The sequence below is a fragment of the Dromiciops gliroides genome, chromosome 3 (assembly GCF_019393635.1).
Source record: "Dromiciops gliroides isolate mDroGli1 chromosome 3, mDroGli1.pri, whole genome shotgun sequence".
Lineage (NCBI taxonomy): Eukaryota > Metazoa > Chordata > Mammalia > Microbiotheria > Microbiotheriidae > Dromiciops > Dromiciops gliroides.
The window spans coordinates 231,998,901-232,022,199 of record NC_057863.1 but is presented as its reverse complement, the minus strand read 5'-3'; the positions used below and the strand labels follow the sequence as shown (position 1 = coordinate 232,022,199).

Genomic DNA, 23,299 nt, shown 5'->3' with positions numbered 1-23,299 from the left:
ATAAGAAACATATAGGATAAGTTGGAGTTAATAATAGAAGGAAGGCACTAGCATTAAGGGCAATAGGGAAAAGCATCTTGCACAATTTTAGCTGAGACTTGAAGGAAGACAGAGAAGTCAGAGATGAGAGGGGAGAGAGTTTCAGGCATGGGGGAAACTAGTGAAAAGGCAGGGATTTGGAAAATGAATTCTTGTTTGATGAATATCAACAAAGCCAGTGTGCCTGGATTATAGGGTATGGGCAAGGGGTAATGTTTAAGAAGAATAGAAAAAGAAAAGGGGGACAAGATATGAGGGGTTTTAAAAGCCAAAGAGGATTTTAAAATGATCTGGGAGTTAACTGGGAGCTATTGGAGTTTATTGAATGTGAATGGAGGTGGATGACATAGTCAGACCTGTGCTTTAGGAAGATTACTGGGATAGTTAAGTGGAGTATGGAGTGGAGTCAGGAGAGACTTGAAGCAGGAAAACTAAAGTTAAGAACAGTCTCCAAACTGCAAAATCTGGTGTTCTTTTCTAAGTCCTCAACTCATCCTTCTCAACTTATCTGCTGTATCTGATCCTGTGATCAACTTTGCCTGTTGTATACTCTCTTATCTGTGTTTTAATGACTATTCACTTTTGGCTCTCTTCCTACTCATGTGGCCTATCAATTTTAGTCTCTTTTGCTGGCTCATAATCCATATCCCAGACCATCTATGAGTCATCCTTAAGACTTCTCTCTCTTTCTCTCAATATCCTTTTCAGTATTCTTGACACCTCCCTCTCCCTCTTTCTTCATACATATCCAATCACTTGCTAAATCTGGTTCAGCTTCTCTTGCATCTGATCCCTGCTCTTTCTCACACAACCACCAACTTATTCTCAAATGTCATAATCTATTAGGTTATTCAAATGTCCTAATTGCTCTTCAAATCTTTATTTTCCCCTAAATTCTAATCTATTCTTTTTTTTTTTTTGTAGGGCAATGGGGATTAAGTGACCTGCCCAGGGTCACACAGCTAGTAAGTGTCAAGTGTCTGAGGCCACATTTGAACTCAGGTCTTCCTGAATCCAAGGCTGGTGCTCTATCCACTGTGCCACCTAGCTGCCCCTTCTAATCTATTCTAAATGCAGCTACTAAGAGGATTTTTCAATAAGAATAGATTTGCCTAAGGGGCAGCTAGGTGGCACAAAGGATATAGCACTGGGCCAGGAGTCAGGAGGACCTGAGTTCAAATCTGACCTCAGACACTTGACACTTACTAGCTGTGTTACCTTGGGCAAGTCACTTAACCCCAATTGCCTCATCAAAAAAAAAAAATAGATTTGCCCATGTTACTCCTCTACTCAATAAACTCCAGTGCCTCACTATTCTCTAGGATCAAATATAAACTCTAGCTCCAAAGATTTTCATAACCAGACCCCAACCTATCTTTTAAGCCTCTTTACATGTTACTTCCCCTCTCACAGCAGCAATCAAACCAAACTGGCCTTTTCCATTCCTCATAGATGACTCTCCAACTTCTATATCTTCCTTTTTCATTGCCCATCTTTCATGCCTGGAATACGCTCTCCCCATGATTGCTTCAGAGAATCCCCCAAAGATGTCCCTTAGGGTTATCCTGTCATTTATAACTTAGTAAACTCTACTACATACTAGCTGCACCATTAAAGATACAGTCTGAGGGGTGGCTAGGTGGCGCAGTGGATAAAGCACCGGCCCTGGATTCAGAAGTTCCTGAGTTCAAATCAGGCCTCAGACACTTGACACTTACTAGCTGTGTGACCTTGGGCAAGTCTCTTAAGCCCCATTGTCCCACAAAAAAAAAAAAAAAAGAAAAAAAGAAACAGTCTGGTGGAGTCTAAGATATGAAGAGTTACAGGGGATTAAATCAAGGTGGCCAAAGCAACTTTCATGGCATTAGGAAAAAAAAAAGTTTTCAACTGTAGCTTAAGTATAAGGAACTGGCCATAAAGTCACAAATTGGACCACTGATATAACTCAGAATACCTAAAAGAAAGGGAAATCAGCAACTTTTTTTCAAATTACCTCCTTAACCAGTGATCCTCCTTTCTCATTTACCTTAATTATAATTTGTCTCATGAAAAAAAAAAAAAAAGAAAAACAGGGATTGGGTAAAAACAAGAAACACACTGAATTTCTTTTGTAAGGCTGGAGAACAACTTAATGTGAATTACCCTTGTCTTTTATGATTCGTGTATTGTTAATGAATAGGAACCCTGAGGATAAACGTATCATTTTTATGAACAGAGCACCTCTTGGCTTCCAGATGGCTTACATCTGCTACAATGACTCTAATATAAGGACATATTAGGGCTCTTCAAGGCTTCACTGCCCTATTTTAATCAAAGAAAAGCTAACATCATTAATCAACTTTCTCATAAAACAGCTGCATTTTTAGAAAATAACTCCACAATTATAAAATGATTTGCCCTCTTGACCTCTTAAAAAAACTAAAATACCTATTTACAAACAATAAGTTTGAAAAGAAAACCTTCATATTCAGAATTTCATTAAGTTAGCAGTAGAGAGCCAGAATGGCAGATATGGTGTCAAGAAATACCACACATTTGATGTTTAATAGCTGTATCACCCTGGAAAAGCCACTTTACTTCTGTGAGCAAAATTTATTCATATGTGAAATAGGAATTCGTGTGGTTATTGCAATGTATATTATACAGAGTATAATATATAAAATTACTATTTTACAGAATTGTTATGAGGAAAGCATTTGGAAAACCCTAAAGTGATATTTAAATGTGAGTTATCATTTGAAGGAGGATACAAAACTTTAAAAAGATGATTTAATTTGTAGCCTACTGATGTATAAACATGTTTGTTAGCATCTTTACACACCAAGAATAAACAATATTAGTTTCTCCATATTTATAAAATGTCTTTTAAAAAATAATAAACATTTTCATTTATAATTGAGTTCCAAATTCTATTCTTCCTTCCCTTCCTGCTTCCCAACTCCCTGAGGCAGTAAGCAATCAGATATAGATTATAAATGTGAAGTTATATAAAACATTAGCATATCAGTCATTTTGTATAAGAAAACTTGAATAAAAGAAAAAATGAAAGAAAGTAAAAAATAGCATGCTTTAGTCTGTTCAATCAATATCAGTTCTTTCTTTGGAGGTGGATAGTATCCTTCATCATTAGTACTTAAGGATCGTCTTAGATCATTGTATTGATAAGAAAAGTTATTCACAGTTCTTCATCAAATAACATTGCTGTCTCTGTACACAATGTTCTTCTGGTTCTGCTCATTTCACTATACATCAGTTCATACAAGTCTTTGGAGGCCTTTCTGAAATCGTCCTGTTTGTCATTTCTTATAATGCAATTATATTCCATCAAAATCATATACCATAATTTATTTAGCCATTCCCCAACTGGTTAGGCATTCCTTTAATTTCCACTTCTTAGCCACCACAAAAAGAGTTGCTATAAATATTTTTGTATAAATAGTTCTTTTTCTCTTTTTTGGGATGTGTTTGGGATATAAACCTAGCAGTGGTACTGCTGGATCAAAGGATATGTATGGTTTTTTAGCCCTTTGGACATAGTTCCAAATTGCTCTCCAAAATGGTTGTATCTTTTCCCAACTCCGTGAACAGTGGATTGGCGTCCCAGTTTTCCCACCTTCCCTCCAACAACCAACATTTTTTTTGTTAACATTTGCCACTCGGATAGGTGTGAGGTGATACCTCAGAATTGTTTTAATTTGCATTTCTCTGATCAATGGTGATCTACAGCATTTTTTTTCATGTGACTTTGATTTCTTTGTCTGAAAACTGAGGTCGGACCTGAACTCAGGTACTCCTGAATTCAGGGCCAGTGCTCTATCCACTGCTCCATCTAGCTGCCCCTACATTCTTCTTAAAGTTCTGTGACTCTACAATGGGGCAGTATTTCCCTTCTCTGAGTTCATTTTCTTCCATTCATACTGTAGCTAAACTATTCTAGCTAGAGAATTTCACAATTTCTCTTATTACTATCTTACACATTCCCTATAGATTTAATGCTTCCCAGTACCCTGTCAGCCTTCCTATCATGGCAGCAATAGAACTAAAACTATGGCTTGTGAAATCAGTCTCATTGCTGTAGAATTATTTCATAAAGAAAAAATTATATAAACTAAAGATATTTAATTCAGAAAAAAAAAACAATGTCTGGCGTTTAGTTTACTGTTATCATTGCTTAATATTCCTTGAAGCTCTTAGGTTAGTTAGTAAAGTTACATCAAGTAATGCCCAACCTCAGCTGGTTATTTTGAGTAAATGATTTTGTAAACCTTAAAGTTCTATCAAAATGATAGTTATTATGATAATTAATAAGTATATGGAAAAATATCTTCTTTACAGTGACATAACAGTACGTATGCCTGTGGGTGTTTTAAAGAATAACAGATTATCCACTTCTGTTAACTTGCCTTTTTGCTACTTTGTCACATGGAAAAGCCAAGAAGTAATTGAGGGTAGGAGGAAAAAATTCACAAAATGAGCCATTCCTGACTTGTATGAACTGGTAAGTGAGATAAGCAGAACCAGGAGAACATTGTATACAGTATCATCAACATTATGTGTTAATCAACTGTGATAGACTTGATTCTTCTCAGCAATACAATAGTCCAAGATAGTTCCAAAGGACTCATGATGGAAAATGCTCTCCAAATCCAGAAGAAAAAAAAGAACTGTGGAATATGGATGCAGATTGAAACATACTATTTCTTTTGTTTTTGGTACTGTGGTATTTCTTTTTTGAGATTTTTCCTTTTTGCTCTGATTCTTCTCTTATAATATCACTAATGCAGAAGTATGTTTAATGTTATTGTATATATATATAACCTATATACGATTATGTGCTGTCTTGGGGGGGGGAGGGAGGAGAGGGAGGGAGAAAAATTTGAAACTAGAATCTTATAAAACAAATGTTGAAACTATCTCTACATGTAACTGGAAAATAATAAAATACTTTTATAATTAAAAAAAAAATAAAAAGAGCCATTCCTGACACTTGGATTTATAGAGACTACTATTTTCAGTAGTGTAGAAGAACTTAATACAGACACAAAAATATAGGCTGAGATTATTTTCCAGCCAAAGACAGATTAAAAGGGGCTGTGCTGGCAGCTAGGTAGCACAGTGGACAGCTAGGTAGCACAGTGGATAGAGCACTGGCCCTGGAGTCAGGAGGACTTGAGTTCAAATCCGGCCTCAGACACTTAACACTTACTAGCTGTGTGACCCTGGGCAAGTCACTTAACCCCAATTGCCTCACCAAAAAACAAAACAAAAACAAAAACAAAAGGGGCTGTGCTGGGCTGCAAGCAGAGTCCAACCCCACGATCCTACTGACACAGACCCCAGGGACACTACTCCAGAGGAACTTACTCTTCTGGAACTAAGCTTATGGTGGGATGAGAGAGCTAAACGGCTGGCTGGAGGAGGGAATGTCTGCAGGACCTAAGGAGGAAATTGGCTATCACATCCCAGCAGGGAAACAGGAAGAAATCTTGAGTAGCGGGAGGCTCAGGTAGGGGAGGGGTGCAGGCTTGTTGGAGCTAAGAACCACAGCATATAAAGCTCTGCTGGCTGGTTAATTAGCAAGTTGGCTTGAGGTTATCTTCAGACCAGAGAACATGCCAGGTGAGAGAAAAACCTGCCCTCCCTCAAACCGAAAAACACCTGGGACCCTCAGAAGCTTGGGACAGTGTAGCACGGAAGTAGGGCCCCACTGTAAGAGGGAGTTAAAAGTCAAGTAAAAGTTGGGCATGCAACTGAAAAAGCTAGAAAAGAACAAATTAAAATCAACAATTAAATACTAAATTAGAATCCTGAAATCAAAGGAGAAATTAATAAAATTGAAAGCAAGAAAATTATAGAATTAATCAATAAAACTAAGAACTGGTTTTATGAAAAAACCAATAAAATAGATAAACCTTTGGCTAATTTGACTAAAAAAAAGAAAGAAGAAAACCAAATCACTAGTATCAAAAATGAAAGGGATGATTTCATCACCAATGAAGTGGAAATTAAAGCAATAATTAGGAACTATTTTGCCCAAATGTATGCCAATAAATTTGACACTCTAAATGAAATGGATAAATATTTCCAAAAATACAAATTGCCCAGGTTAACTGAAGAGGAAATAAAATCCTTAAATAAGCCCATATTAGAAAAAGAAATTGAAAGCCATTAATGAACTCCCTAAGAAAAAATCTCCAGGGCCAGATGGGTTTACAATTGAATTCTACCAAACATTTAAAGAACAATTAATTCCAATATTATACAAATTATTTGGAAAAATAGGTAAAGAAGAAGTTCTACCAAATTCCTTTTATGACATAAATATGGTGGTGAGACCAAAACTAGTCAGAGCCAAAACAAAGAAAGAAAATTATACTCCTATTTCCCTAATGAACATTGATGCTAAAATCTTAAATAAGAAATTAGCAAGGAGATTAAAGCAAGTGATCACCAGGATAATACATTATGACCAGATGGGATTTATACTAGGAAGGCAGGGCTAGTTCAACATTAGGAAAACTATCAACATAAATCAACATCAATAAGAAAACTAACCAAAATCATATGATTATCTCAATAGATGCAGAGAAAGCTTTTGATAAAATACAGCACCCATTCCTAAAAAAAAACACTAGAGAGCATAGGAATAGGTGGAGCTTTCCTTAAAAAAATAAGCAGTATCTACCTAAAACTATCAGCAAGCTGTTAAAGCTAAAATTCTAGCTATATTGTCTAAAATATCTAATGAGTGGTCACCAATAAATTATAAGCTTTAGCAAGAGTTAGACTTTTAAGCATTTATTAAGGAGAATAAGAATTTGGTTAAAGAGAGAAAGGCCTACATTCATCTATCTATTAAAGGGAGAGCACATTTCTAGCTCCCCTCTCCGCCAGAGTCCCCAGGAAAGAACGCGAGTCAGAGTGCCAGGCTCCCCCTTCTTCCTCCCACAAGCAAATGTCACTTCCTGATGCCAAAGAAAAAATGCGTGGTCTTGCCCTCAAAGAGCTTCACCTCATGGGCAGAGCTCTTCTACAGTAAATCTCCAGCAGGTGGTGTCATTCCAATCGTTACAAAACATTATATGAAATGGAGATAATTTACAGGCCTTCCCAGTAAGATCAGGAGTGAAACAGGGATGTCCATTATCACCTCTATTATTAAATATTGTACTAGAAATGTTAGCTTTAGCAATCAGAGAAGAAAAAGGAATTAAAGGAATTAAAATAGGCAAGGAAGAAACAAAATTTTCACTCTCTGCAGACGATATGATGGTACACTTAGAGAATCCTAGAGAATCACTAAAATTACTTGAAACAATCAACAACTTTAGCAAAGTTGCAGGATATAAAATAAATCCACATAAATTATCAGCATTTCTATACATGACCAACAAAGTCCAGCAGCAAGAGATAGAAAGAGAAATTCCATTTCAAGTAACAGTAGGGGCAGCTAGATGGCGCAGTGGTTAAAGTGCCGGCCCTGGATTCAGGAGTACCTGGGTTCAAATCCGGCCTCAGACACTTGACACTTACTAGCTGTGTGACCCTGGGCAAGTCACTTAACCCCCATTGCCTATGGAAAAAAAAAAAGTAACAGTAGACAATATTAATACTTGGGAGTCTACTTGCCAAAACAAACCCAGGAACCTATAACACAATTACAAAACATTTTTCACACAAATCAAATCAAATCTAAATAACTGGAAAAATATCAAGTGCTCATGGATAGGCTGAGTTAAGATAATAAAAATGACATTCCTATCTAAATTAATTTACTTATTCAGTGCGATACCAGACTACCTAAAAATTATTTTAAAGAGCTAGAAAAAAAATAATAAAATTCATCTAGAAAAACAAAAGGAAACTAATAAAAAAAATGCACAGGAAGGTAGGCTAGCTATAGCAAATTTGAAGCTTTACTATAAAGGAGCAGTCATCAAAACTATTTGGTACTGGCTAAGAAATAGAGTGGTGGATAAATGGAATAGGTTAGGCACAGGAGACACAGTAGTAAATGACTTTAGTAATGTACTGTTTAATAAACCCAAAGATTCCAGCTTCTGGGATAGGAACTCAGTAATTGACAAAAACTGCTGGGAAAACTGGAAGATAGTAAGGTAGAAATTAGGCAGAGACCAATATTTTACACCTTATACTAAAATAAAGTCAAAATGGGTACATGATTTAGACATAAAAGATGATATAAATTAGGAGAGGAAGGAATAGTTTACCTCTCAGATTTATGGAAAGGAGAACAGTTTATGACCAAACAAGAGATAGAGAATATTATGAAATGCAAAATGGATGATTTTTATTACATTAAATTAAAAAGTTTTTGTAAAAACAGAAGCAATGTATCCAAATTTAGAAGGGAGGCAGAAAGCTGGGAAACAATTTTTATAGTCAGTATTTCTAATAGAGGCCTCACTTCTAAAATATATTGGGAACTAAATCAAATTTATAAGAATGAAAGTCATTCCCAGTTTTCTGATGAAGAAATCAAAGCTTTCTATTACCATATGAAAAAATGCTCTAAATCACTATTGATTAGAGAAATGCAAATTAAAACAATTCTGAGGTACCACCTGACACCTATCAGATTGGCTAATATGACAAAAAAGGAAAATAATAAATGTTGGAGAAGCTATAGAAAAATTTGAACACTAATGCATTGTTGGTAGAACTGTGAACTGATCCAACCATTCTGGAGAGCAATTTGGCATTATGCCCAAAGGGCTATAAAGGTCTTTTTGCCAAGAGATCATTAAAAAGGGAAAAGGACCCACATTGCAAAAGTATTTATAGCTGCTCTTTCTGTGGTGGCAAGGAATTGGAAATTGAAGGGATGGCCATCAACTGGGGAATGGCTGAACAAGTTGTAGTATATGAATGCAATGGAATACTATTGTGCTGTAAGAACCAATGAGTACGCAGATTTCAGAGAAATCTGGAAGAACTTACATGAACTGATGCTGAGTGAGATGAGCAAAACCAGGAGAATATTGTACACAGTATCAACAATATTGTTTTTTGATCAACTGTGATAGACTTGACTGTTCTCAGCAATATAATGGTCCCAAGATAGTTCCAAAGGACTCATGATGGAAAATGCTCTCCAAATGCAGAAAAAAAGAAACTATAGAATCTAAATGTAGATTGAACCATACTATTTCTTTTTTTTTCTTTTTGAGGGTTTTTCCTTTTTGCTCTGATTCTTCTTTCACAGGATGACTAATACAGAAATATGTTTAATATGAATTGTACATATATAACCTATATCAGATTACTTCCTGTCTTGGGGGGCAGGGAGGGGAGGGAGGGAGAAATATTTGAAACTAGAAATCTCATAAAAACAAATCTTGAAAACTATCTCTACATGTAACTGAAAAAATAATAAAAGAATTTGATGGGAAAAAAATCAAGTAAAAGACAGCAAGACGGGCAAGCAAAGAAAGTTGAGAACTATAGAAAGGTTTTTTTTAGAGACAAGGAAGATTGAGGTGCACCCTCAGAAGAGGATAACAACCTCAGGGGCCCCTATATACAAAGCTTCCAAGAAAAATATGAATTGGTCTCAGGCCCATGGAAGTGACTCAAAAGCGACTCTAAAGAGAAAATAGGAGAGACAGTAGGAAGATTTAGAGAGGTGGAGGAAGAATGGAAAGAGAAATGAGAGCAATGCAGGAGAGTCATGAGAAAAGAGTCAACAGCTTAAAAAGCCAAATAGAAAAGGAGATACAAAAGCTCTCTGAAGAAAATAATTACCTAAGAATTGGGATTGAACAAATGGAAGCTAGTGACTTTATGAGAAACCAAAACATGGTAAAGCAAATCCAACTGAATGAAAAAATAGAGGGCAATGCAAACTATCTCCTTGGCAAAACAGCTGACCTGAAAAATAGATCCAGGAGAGATCATTTTAAAATCATTGGGCTACCTGAAAACCAGGACCAAAATAAGAGCCTAGACATCATCTTCTAAGAAATTGTCAGGGAAAATTGCCCTGATGTTCTAAAAGCAGAAGGTAAAATAGAATTGAAAGAATCCACCGATCAGCTCCTTGAAAGAGATCCCAAAATGAAAACCTCCAAGAATATTATAGTCAAATTTCAGAAACTCCCATGTCAAGGTGAAAATATTTCAAACAGCTAGAGAAAAGGAATTCAAATACTGTGTAGCTATAATTAGGATAAAACAAGATCTAGCAGCATCTAAATTAAAGGATCGAGGGCATGGAATATGATATTCCAGAGGGCAAAAGAACTTGGACTACAACCAAGATCACCTACCCAACAAAACTGAATGTAATCTTTCATGGGAGTTCAATGAAAAAGAGGAATTTCAGGCATTTGTGATGAAAAGACCTGAACTGAATAGAAAATTTAACTTTCTAATACAAGACCCTAGAGCAGCATAAAAAGGTAAACAGGGAAAAAGAATCATGGAATGGTATTAAAAGATTAGACTGTCTTACATTCCTACATGGGAAGATAATATTTTGAACTCATAAGAACTTTCTTAGTATTAAGGTAACTGAAAGGAATACACTTAGAGGACACAAGTCTGAACTGAATATGAAAGGATGATATCTGTAAAGCATTTATTTTTTGTTTATCCTTGTTTTTTGTGGGGCAGGCAGGGTTAGGGTGTCTTATATCTGGGGCCAGATTTGGGCTCGGGGCCTCCTGGGTCCAGGGCTGGTGCTTTGTCTACTGTGCCCCCTAGCTAACCCATGATTACATCTTTAAAATATGGTCTAGGGGTAGGAGGAATGCACTGAGGGAGGGAGAAGGGGAGAGGTGGACTGGGAGAGGTAGCTCACATTAAGGAAACAAGAAAAAGCTTATGGAGGGGAGGGGAAGAGGGGGGAAGGAGTGGGGGAGTGAGTGAACCTTACTATCATCAGAATTGGCTCAAAGAGGCAATAAAATACATACTCAAGTGGGTATAGTAATATATTTTGCCCAGAGGAAGGTGAAGATGTTCTGGCATAACTGCATATGTATGAGTTATATTGAATTGCTTGCTTTCATAGGGAGGGTTTGAGGAAGGAAGGAAGAAATTTAGAACACAGAATTATCTCAAAGACCTTAATCTCATCAGAGTTGGCTCAAGGAGTGGAAAAACATACACACCCAATTGGGAGGAGTAATCTATTTAACCCTACAGGTAAGTAGGAAGGGAAGAGGATAAGGAGGAACAAGTGAAAGAAGGGAGGACAGAGCAGGGGAGGGGGGTAGTCAGAAGCAAAATACTTTTGAGGAGGAATAAGGTAAAAGAAGATTAGAAAATAGAGTAAATACCATGGGAAGTTAATAGGATGGGAGGGAAAATAGTTCATATGATTGTCTATAATGGCAAAATGTATGGTACCTACTCTGCTGGGCTATTGTGAAGAAAATTCTTTGTCAAGTTTAAGGTACTATATAAAAGTTATGATAAACAGGATGCTATCAGAAAAACCTGGAAAGGTCTACATGAACTGAAGCAGAGTGAAATGTACTGTATACAAAAATAAACAACAATAGTGTAGATGATTCTGCTGGGAAGCACACGGTTATTTTCAGCAATGCAATGATCCAGTATAACTCTGAAGGATTTATGAAAATTGCAATCCATCTACAGAGAAAGAATTGATGGTATCTGAAAACAGATCGAAGCATATTTTTTTTTTACAGTGAACGCATTACTACTGAAAACGGTTTTTGAAGGGACCGCCAGTTTTTGAAGGACCGCCCTTTCGGGGAGGAGACCATGATGAACAGCCCTGTGCCTGTTGCTGCCCGCGGAGGAGCGTGGCCAAGCACACGATACTTCCAAGACTTCTGGGAGGCGAACTTAAAGCCAGGTAGTAGAAACAGAAGTGGTCTCTCTGGTTCACACACTCACTAGCGGTGATGGCGCATTCTGGTGATGGGCTCTGGTTCTTGGTGGTGGTACACCTTTGGACTCTGGTTCTCAGCCTGAGAGGCAGTTTGGGGATTCGGTGAGTTTTATAAAAGAATATAGACTAAACTTAGATCTAAGACTATTAATTTGTATTTCTACTTTTCCTATTTCCCTAATCGGTATCACCTGTTAGTTGGCTAATTAATTCCCAAACAATAGAAGCTAATCCCTCTCTGATTAAAGCCTCAGAGGCTTCTTTTCTTACTGGTCTGGGAGATATATAAGGGGAAAAAGTTCAAAGGGGAAGTTTAATGATCTTATATCCAATTTTAAATCTCACAACAGTTACTTAATCTGAAGTTTTGTTTTTATCTGTTTTTTCTCTCACAACCTGGCTAATGTAAAGATGTTTTCCATGACTACTCATATATAACATACTGAATTACTTGCGTTCTTGGGGGTGGGGGAGAGGGAGGGAGAAAGAGAAGTTGGCACACAGAGTTTTAAAAAACTGATGTCAATATTTGGGTTTTTGTTTTTTTTTCAGTGAGGCAATTGAGGTTAAGTGACTTGCCCAGGGTCACACAGCTAGTAAGTGTTAAGTGTCTGAGGCTGGATTTGAACTCAGGTACTCTTGAATCTAGGGCCAGTGCTCTATCCACTGTGCCACCTAGCTGCCCCTCAATATTTGTTTTAACATGTAATTTGGAAAATAAAATTCTAAACAGAAAAAAAGAACTTAAAGCAATTAAGAGACAGCTAGACAATGATACTCCAGATGAATCTCAGAAGAGCATATTTCAAGAGATAGAGGTATGACTTAATTTCATTAGTGTTATGCAAGTGCTACACTACATTACCAATAAAACTACAATATTATTTTAGAAATGAAGTCAAACAAATCCCAAATAAACTAGAAGATAAAGACTGTAAGAAGACCATTTAAAAATTTTTATATTTCCACATATTTTTTATATTTCAACATAGCAAACAACTGTATAGTGTTTTAAGGTTTGCAAAGTGCTTTTTAAAAACATTATTTCAGTGTGTACAAATGCTCCCTAAAAGCAGATTGTCTTATCCTCCTTTGTTTTAAGGACCACAGTTATTAAGGAGACTGTACAGATTTCAACACCTTTCCTAACAGTACCTTCAAGCCCTTTTCTAGCTTCAGATATCTTCCTCCATCTGGTCTCAGATAAAGGGTAGTACTTCTCTTTGTCAAAGACAACCTTTCTACATGTACCCTTGATGTCATCCCCTCTAGACTTCTCCAGAAAACTGTAACTACTACCTTTTTGACATTCTTCCTTATTTAAATCCTTCCTATTTCTCTACAGACACTCCCATGTTTCCACAAATCTTTTTTAAAAAAATCTTCACTTTGATCTTGGCATCTCTGCTAGATATTTTTCTTTCCCTTACTGACAAAACTTTCATTTACACCTGGAGCCTCCATTTTCTCTCCTCTCTCTCTTCTAAACTCTTTGCAATCTGGCTTCTGACCTCATCATTCAACTTATACTCTTAACTGCTACATCAAACCTTATCTTTCTTGCCCTTTCTGCACTAGGCTGTCCTTCATGCTTGCAATGCTCAATTTCGTCTCCTGGCTTCCCTGATTTGAAGATTCAATTCAAATCCCATCTTCTAGAAGAGGCCCTTCCCAGTTTCCCCAGTTGCTAAAGCCTTGCCTTCTGGACTGATTTCTATCTACTCTGTATATCTCTTATATACCAAAGTATTTATTTATGTGTTGTCTCCTCTATTAGAATGTAAGCTCCTTGAGAGCAGGGGCTGTTTTTGCCTTTGGGTGGAGGGAACTATGGGAAACATTCAGGCAAAGGAAAATAACTATCAAATGATAGTACATATCCTCTTCTTTAAGGGGCACTTTTCTAGTTTGAAGCAGAAATGTCAACAATTTTACATGAATTTATTTATATGAGAAAATACCTGGCATAAATACAGTTGTTGGAAATATTTGCTCTTGCTTCTTTTTGCTTTCTGTCACCAGTTCCTCTTTGGTTAAGGGAAGATCCAAGACTTCTACAATAATTTGTGCTGCATCCAATGCTGTTTTACCCATAACCATGGCTTTTCACATCCATGTATATTTCTTTCCAAAGCGGTCACAGATTTCCTGGAATATCACTGAATAAAGTCGTTCAGTATCTGGGGAGAAAAAAAGGTTATATTTAGTGAAAATATTTCTTTTAAGTTTATGGGGAGAAGTAAGAGGCAGTAAAATGATTACTGAAATGGGAACTTGTTGACCTTGATTTTTTCTAGTCCCAATATTGATTAGTTGTATGATTTTGCACAAATTATCATTCTAGGTGGCAATGGTGTTATGTATGAAATAAGAGGGTTTGACTAGACAGTTGGCAAGGTCCCTTCCAGTACTACCATTCCATAATTCTACAGTTCTAAGAAATCAACACTAAGCAAGACTCCACAAATCAGGACCAAATAATCTTTCATTTAGGCATAGGTGAATGAGCCTATTATCAGATAATTAATTCTTTCCAAACTTATTTTGACCTCTCTTAGTTTCAAGGAATACAACATAAATGTGAGAGTTTTAAGTAAAAATAATTTCAAAGTTACAATTATGTAAATCATTTAGACAAAGAAGGTAAATACTGTGTTTGATTAAAAGACAACAATAATTTGTCTTTAGAAGCATCAGAGAGAATTTCAGCATAATGCAATTATACATTAGCATTTTTGCCATCAAGCTTTGGGGCATTTCCACTCATAATACACTTCAGAACCTGCCAATAACTTCACTCATTTAAGAACCTCACTGAGGCTCCTGTGCAAAGTTTAATTTTAAAAACTTCCTCCTGATAGGGATTGGATGAGTTGCTTCAAAATGAACCTTTGAAAGAGCCAAATGCATTGACCTGTTAGTTATTTAAATTTTATCATTTATTTTTTCAATCTTAATCATATTTTACTTTTTTTCCAGTTACATGTAAAGATAATTTTCAGTATTTCTTTTTATAAGATTTTAAGTTCCAATTTTTTCTCCCTCCTTCCCTTCCCCCCACCCCAAGACAGAAAGCAATCTGATATAGGTTATATAAGTATAGTCACATTAAACATATTTCCACATTAGTCATGTTGTGAAAGAAGAATCAGAACAAAAGGGAAAAACCTCAAAAAAGAAAAAAAAAAGTAGAAACAGTATGGTTCAATCTGTATTCAAATTCCACAGTTCTTTTTTCTTGATGTGAAGAGCATTTTCCATCATGAGTCCTTTGGAATTATCTTAGATCATTGGATTGCTGAAAAAAGCCAAGTCTATTAACAGTTGATCATTGTACAATGTTGTTGTTCCTATGTACAATGTTTTTCCTGGTTCTTCTTACTTCACTCAGCATCGGTCCACTTAAGTCTTTCCAGGTTCTTCTGAAATCTGCCTGCTCATCATTTCTTATAGGATAATGATATTCCATTACATTCATATACCACAACTTGTTCATCTATTCCCCAATTGATGGACATCCTCATAATTCACAAAGAATTCACAATTCTTTGCCACCACAAATAAACTTGATTATTTAAATGCTCATGGACTCCCTTCCAAATATAAGCATTTTGAAACTGATTTTACTGATGGTAAGCTATTAGAAATAGCATTGGACCTGGAATCAGTGATCATGAGCTCTTGTCCAAGATCCCAGTTACCTCAACTGTTACATGATGGGGTTGGACTAGATCTGGGATCCATAGATCTCGGAAACATTGTCACTTTAAAAATCCTAATTAGAAAACAAAACTCCACCCCCTCATGTGTACTGCGTCCTGTTTTCATGACCTGTCTCTGTTCCTCTGTTGCTTATAAAAACACATTTAAAAAACAAAGACATACACAAAATAAAACTGAAGGGACAGAAAAAAATTTACTATGCATCAAATGAATTGGAAAAAAAAAACAATAGTAGCTAACACCATGCTAATCAGACAAAACAACAACAATGAAAAAAAAATAAAGAGATAAATAAGGAAACTATTATGCTAAAAGGAATCATAGGCAACAAACCAATATTGATAATAAACTTATATACTCCATATGCCTTAGCATCCAAATTCATAGAGGAAACATTATTTGAACTTTAAGAAGACACAGACATTAACACAACTGTGACAGGAGACTTCAATATCCGTCTATCAGTTTTGGAGAAGTCTAACAAAGGTAAACAAAAGGAAAAATATGGAACTGAACAAATTTCTGGAGAAATTAGTTAAAAGACATGCATTTTCTTTTTAAAGATATATTTTCATTTACTTTGTTAAATATTTCCCAATTAGGGGCAGCTAGGTGGCGCAGTGGATAGAGCACCTACCCTGGAGTCAGGAGGACCTGAGTTCAAATCCGGCCTCAGATACTTAACACTTACTAGCTATGTGACCTTGGGCAAGTCACTTAACCCTCACTGCCCAACCAAAAACAAACAAAAAACAACAAAAAATATATATATTTCCCAATTACATGTAAAAATTTTTAACATTTATTTTCTAAAATTTTGAGTTCCAAATTTTTTCTCTCCCTCCTGCCACTCCACCCCTCAATTTGCGAGATTGATATGAAGTCATATGCCATTTTTTAAAGGGGACAGCAAAATAATATACATATTTCTCTGCACCATGCAAATTTACAAAAACTGTGTACTAGGGAAGAGATGTTATAAGCAAATGTAAAAAGGCAAAAACAGTTAACATCTTTTAAAGACGATAACGTAATTAAAATAGAAATTGGCTAAGAGTTCACAGACAAAAGATACAGACAGAAATGGAAACTTAACAATGAAACCTAAAATAATGAATGGGTAAGAAAATGAATAACAGAAACAATAAATAAATATGTAAAAAAATCATTTTAAAATGTAGCAAAATTTCCAAGATGTAACTAAAGCAGATCTCAGGAAGATAATCATATCTTTACACTCATAGATTTAAAAAAATGAGTACTGGGGCAGAGCCAAGATGGTGGAGTAAAGACATTAAACCTACAGGGCTTAATACAATAACCTCAAAAATAGCAATAAAAGAATCCTTGGGGCAGAAAAAACACACAAAATTACGGACTGAGAGTTTTCTCCAGCTACAGATAGATTTCAGGAGGTCGTGCTGGGCCACAAATAAAGCCTAACCCTGCAATCAGGTTGACACACCAGACACCCACCAGCGGAATTTGCCCCAGTGCCTCTGAATTAGCTCCAGCACTGGCATCTTCTGGAACCGAGCACTCAATCTGGCCTGAACAGCTGGCCCAGGGGGGTAACTGCAGGGGTACCAGTGTACTGGGGGGAAGGATTCGACTGCCCTACCCCAGCAGGGAACCAGGACGAAATCCTGAGCTGCTGAAGGTCCAGGTGGGGGAAAAGAGCAGGGGAGCAGGCTCATCAGAAGCTGAGAACTACACCACAGAAAGCTTTGCTGGTTGCTTGCTTAGTAAAGTAGGCTTGAGGTTATCTCCAGACCTGAGAACAGGCCAGGGGAGATTAAAGCCTGCCCCCCCTCAACACAAAACACCTGGGACCCTCTGAAGCTGAGAACAGGAGTGGAGCCAAGAAACAGACCCACCCCCCCCCCCACCCCCAGTGGAGAGTTTAAAATCAAATGAAAGCGAGGCCAGGCAGGCTGAGAAGAAACCCAACCATCTCCTGGGCCACACTGTAGCTTGAACAGTGTGTCCTGGAAGCAGCACCACACTTAAAGAAGAGTTAAAAGACAAGAATGAGTAAGCCAGGATGAGTAGGCAGAGAAAGCAGAAGACCATCAAAAACTTCTGTGGGGGTAAGGTAGACCACAATACAACTTCTGAAGAAGAAGATAGTAACAGGGTCAAAGCTCCAACATCCAAAGCTTCCAAGAAAAATATGAACTGGTCTCAGGCCATGGAAGCTCTCAAAAGGGACTTTGAAGAGAAAGTAGGAGAAATAGAAAGAAGATGTAGAGAAAAGAAGGAAAGAATGGAAAGAGAAATGAGAGTGATGTGGGAGAGTCACGAGAAAAAAATCAACAGTTTGAAAAGTCAAATGGAAAAGGAGATTAAAAAACTGTCTGATGAAAATAACTGCCTAAGAATTAGGATTGAACAAATGGAAGCTAGTGACTTTATGAGAAACCAAGACACAGTAAAGCAAATCCAACTGAATGAAAAAATAGAGGGCAATGTGAAATATCTCCTTGGAAAAACAGCTGACCTAGAAAATAAATCTAGGAGAGATAATTTGAAAATCACTAGACTACCTGAAAACCATGACCAAAACAAAAGCTTAGACACCATCCTCCAAGAGATTGTGAGGGAAAATTGCCCTGATATTCTAGAAGCAGAAGCTAAAATAGAAATTGAAAGAATCCACTGATCACCTCCTGAAAGAGATCTCAAAAGGAAAACCTCCAGGAATATTATAGCCAAATTCCAGAACTCCCAGGTCCAGGAGAAAATACTGCAAGCAGCTAGAAAAAAGGAATTCAAATACTGTGGAGCTCCAATAAGGATAAAGCAAGATCTAGCAGCATCTACATTAAAGGACCAGAGGGCATGGAATATGATATTTCAGAGGGCAAAGGAACTGGGACTTCAGCCAAAAATCACGTACCCAGCAAAACTGAGTATAATTTTTCAGAGGCAAAAATGGGGTTTCAATGAGAAAGAGGTCTTTCAAGCATTTGTGATGAAAAGACCTGAACTGAATAGAAAATTTGACTTTCAAATACAAGATCCTGGAGAAGCATAAAAAGGTAAACAGGAAAAAGACTTCATGAGGGATATTAAAAGATCAAAACTGTTTACATTCCTACATGGGAAGATAATACTTTGAAATCATAGCAACTATCTCAGTAAGAAATTCAGGGGCAGCTAGGTGGCGCAGTGGATAGAGCGCCAGCCCTGGACTCAGGAGAACCTGAGTTCAAATGTGACCTCAGACACTTGACAATTACTAGCTGTGTGACCCTAGGCAAATCACTTAACCCCAACTGCCTCACCAAAAACCAAACCAAAACAAAACAAACAAAAAAAGTCTTCACAAGAAATTCACAGAAGACAGGGCTAACTGAATATGAAGGGATGATATTTGTAAAGCATTTATGTTTCGTTCTTTGTAGGGCAGACGGGGAGGGGTGTCTTATGTCTGGGCTGTATTTGAGCTTGGGGGGCCTCCTGGGTCCAGGGCTGGTGCTTTGTCCACTGTGCCACCTAGCTAATCCATGATGACATCATTAAAATAGAGTTGAGGTGTAGGAGGAATAAACTGGGGGAGGGAGAAGGAGAGAGATGGTCTGGGGAGAGGTAGTTCACATGAAGGAAAACAAGAAGAAATCTTATGGAGGAGAGTAGAAGAGGGGGAAGGAGTTGGGGAGTGAGTGAACCTTAATATCATCAGAATTGGCTCAAAGAAGGACTGACATACATACTCAAGTAGGTATAGTAATATATTTTTGCCCTGGGCAGGGAGGAGGGAGAAAAGGGGGGGTGGGGAAGAGGGAAGGAGTAAAGGGCAGATTGGGGGAGAGAGCAGTAAAAAGCAAAACACTTTCAAGGAAGATGAAGATGTTCTTCATTACTGTACCAGTATGACATATTGAATTGCTTGATCTCATAGGGAGGCTTGAGGAGGGAGGGAGAAAGAAAAATTTAGAACACAGAATTAGCTCAGGGACCCTGATCTCATTGGAGTGGGCTCATGGAGGGAATAGCTTTCATACTCAATTGGGAGGAGCAATATATTTAACCCTGCAGGAAAATAGGAGGGGAAGAGGACAAGGAAGGAAGGGTGAAAAAAGGAAGTGCAGAGTGCGGGAGAGGATAGCCAGAAGTAAAACACCTCTGAGGAGGAATAGGTTAAAAAAAAACAAAAAACAAAAACAAACAAACAAAAAAATGAGTACCAATGAACTGAATATGCATTTGAAAAATTAGAATATCAACAAATAAGCCTAGAAGAAGTGCAGAAGAAGAGAAATTTAAAATTAGAGGAAAAATAGAGAAATTAGAAACAAACTACAGAAATTATAAATAAAACTAAAAGATAGTTCTTTTTTTAAAAAAGTAATAAAACTAATGAGCCCTTAGCTGATCTGATTAAAAAGCAAAAAACAAAAAAAAGAATCAATAAAATAGCAAAAAGCACAATTTAATTATAGCAAAACCAGAAGAAATAGAGACAGAGATAAATATATAAATAAACAAAACAAATAGATAAATAGATTAATCAGAGCACAGAGTGTACAATTATATGCTAACAAAACTGAGAATAGAAAAGAAATACAGGAATAATTTCAAAAATATAAAGTACATGTGATCAGAAGACCAGGACAAAGATCTTAAATAACCTGATCTCAGAAAAGGAATAGATCTTGCTGTAAAGGAACTACCAAGGGCAAAAAATTCATAGGACAATTCTATCAAATTCTAAAAGAACAGTTAGTACCAACACTTGACAAATTACTCTCAAAAAATCAGAAAAAAATCCTACAAGAATCCTTCTGTGAGACAAATATTGTACTAATACCTACACCAGGAAAATAAAATTATAAGTCGATATCATTTCTCATGAATTTTAAACAAAATCCTATCAAACACTCTAAAGTGATTTATCAAGTAGGATGTATACTAGGCATATGAGCATGGTTCAACATTTTTTACAAAATGATCAATATAATCATTAAAAACCAAACTATCCAAACCACATGATCAATTCAATAGATGCAGAAAAAGCCTTTGGCAAAATGCAACACTCTTTAGTGCTATTGAGGGAAATTTTTTTAATATCATAAAAACTATCTATTTAGGGGCAGCTAGGTGGCACAGTGGATAGAGCACTGGCCCTGGAGTCAGGAGTACCTGAGTTCAAATCCGACCTCAGACACTTAACACTTACTAGCTGTGTGACCCTGGGCAAGTCACTTAACCCCAATTGCCTGACTAAAACAAAAAATTATCTATTTAAAACAGAAAAGTAAGCATCATATGCAATGGTTATACACTACAACCTTTCCAATAAATACAGGAGTCAAGCAATAATGTCTTCTTTCCCTACTATTATTTGATGAAATTCTGGTAATGTTAGCAATAGCATTAAGACAAAAGAAAGTAATTAAGAGAATAAAGATGGGTAATAAGGAGATATAACTATCCCTATATGCTTATATGATGGTTTATTTGAAAAACCCAGGGAAATATGATCCAAAAATAGGACCTACATGTCCACAAATATTTATAGCAACTCTTTTTGTGCTGGCAAAGAATTAGAAATTATGGGGATGCCTATCAATTGAGGGAATGCAGAACAAGTTGTGGTATATGATTGTAATGGAATATTACTGTGCTATAAGAAATGAAAGCAGATAGATTTGAGAAAAAATGGAAAGACTTACATGAACTAATACAAAATGAAATGAGCAGAACCAGAAGAACATTGTATACAGTAACAGCAATATTGTACAATCATCAACTATGAATGACTTAGCTCTTTTCAGCAATACAATGATCCAAGACAATTTCAAAGGACTTATGATGGAAAATGCTACCCACATCCAGAGAAAGATCTGATGGAGTCTGAATGTGAAAAAGTTTGGAACTCAGTTTTTAAAAAAATTAATATTAGAAATTTTCTGTAGGTATAATTAGAAAATGAAACACTAACATTTTAGAAAAAAGAAAAACTCCAACAAAGTTATTGAGACAATTAACAGCTTCATCAAAGCTACAAAAATAAATCAAGCAAGCTACAAAAATAAATCAAGCAAGCTACAAAATAAATCCTTCAAAACTCAATAGTATTTCTAAATAATAATAACAAAACATAAGAAGTAATAATAGAAAAGGAAATCCCATTCCAAAATAACTGCAAGTCACTTAACCCCCATTGCCCCACCAAGAAAAAAAAAAGAACAACCTAAATAGCTGGAGAAATATTCAATGCCTTACCAATATAATAAATATGACACTACTACCAATTACCATTACAAAGATGATTATAACCATCATTCACATAGTGCTTACCAAGTGCCCAACACTCTGCTAAAGAACTTTACAATGATCTCAGTTGATCCTCACAACAACCCTGGGAGGTGGAGGCTCTTATTATCCCCATGAAACTGAAGCAAAAAGTGGTTAAGTGACTCACCTGGGGTCACACAACTTGTAAGTGTCTGAGCTGGATTTGAATTCAATTCTTACTGACTCCAGGCCCAGTGTTCTATCACCTATACTACCTTTGATTTTACACTTTAAATGATATACCAATAACATTTATATAACTTGATAAAATAATAATGAAATTCAAACTGGAAAAACTAAAGATACAGAGTATCAAGGGAAATGTTGAAAAGAAGTAAGAACAAAGGAGAAAAGCACTTCCCAACATTAAATTATATAACAAAGCGGCAGTCATCAAAGACACCTGGTATTAGTTAAATAGAGAGATAGAACAAAAGAAAATAGAGGGAAAAATGCATATATGATTTTTTTAACTGCTGAGAAAACTAGAAAACAGTATGACAGAAATTAGGCTTAGACCAACATCCTTATACTACACTCCACAATATATTCTAAATGGATATGTAAATTTAGTATTAAAGATCATACCATAAAAAATTAGAGAAACAGATCACATAAACTCTCACACTATGATTAAGATGTTTTCTTTACTATACAAGAGATAGAATAATTACAAAATACAAAATAAATAACTTTGATTACTTGAAACTGAAAAGGTTTTGTACAGACAACTTTAATGCATCAAAGAAAAGAAGGGAAGTGGTTCAATGGGGGAAAAAAATCTATGTATCAGATTTCTCTAATAAGGGTTTGGTACCCAAGACACACACACACACACACACACACACACACACACACACACACGTACATATATATATATGTCTGTGTATAGGGTGGGCCAAAAGGCACGAAGGGGGTTCAATATTTAATAACTCCTTTGTTTTGTTTTTAATTTATAATATCATAGCATCATATACAGTATATATAGGAAATGAATTTATATTACATGTGAAAAATCAAATCTTGTAAAATGGTGAAAAGAAAAAAATAATTTTCAAAAGTTATTAAAACATGACTTTTGGCCTACTGTGTGTAATATATGTATATATGCATATATGTATGTATACACAATAGATGCAATAGTCAATGAATATGAACAGTTTCAAAAGAATGCAAAAGTATTCACAACCACATGAAAAAATGCTTCAAATCAATAAGAGAAATGCAAATTAAAAAACAACCCACTGAAGTTTTACATTATACTCTTACAAATTGGAGGGGGGGATGATAAAATGGCAATAGTCAATGTTGGTGTGGTTGTAGAAAGACAAAAACACTAATACATTATTG

The 23,299-nt window shown here is 36.2% G+C and overlaps 1 protein-coding gene across 1 annotated transcript in view; it reads right to left on the bottom strand.

Annotated features, from left to right (window-relative positions):
• LOC122751015 (pseudouridine 5'-phosphatase) overlaps window positions 1–23,299 on the bottom strand; it is a 183,056-nt gene that overhangs the window by 107,876 nt on the left and 51,881 nt on the right. Inside the window, 1 exon segment of the mRNA XM_043997919.1 lies at window positions 13,885–14,103. Coding sequence (XP_043853854.1) covers window positions 13,885–14,103 — 219 coding nt within the window.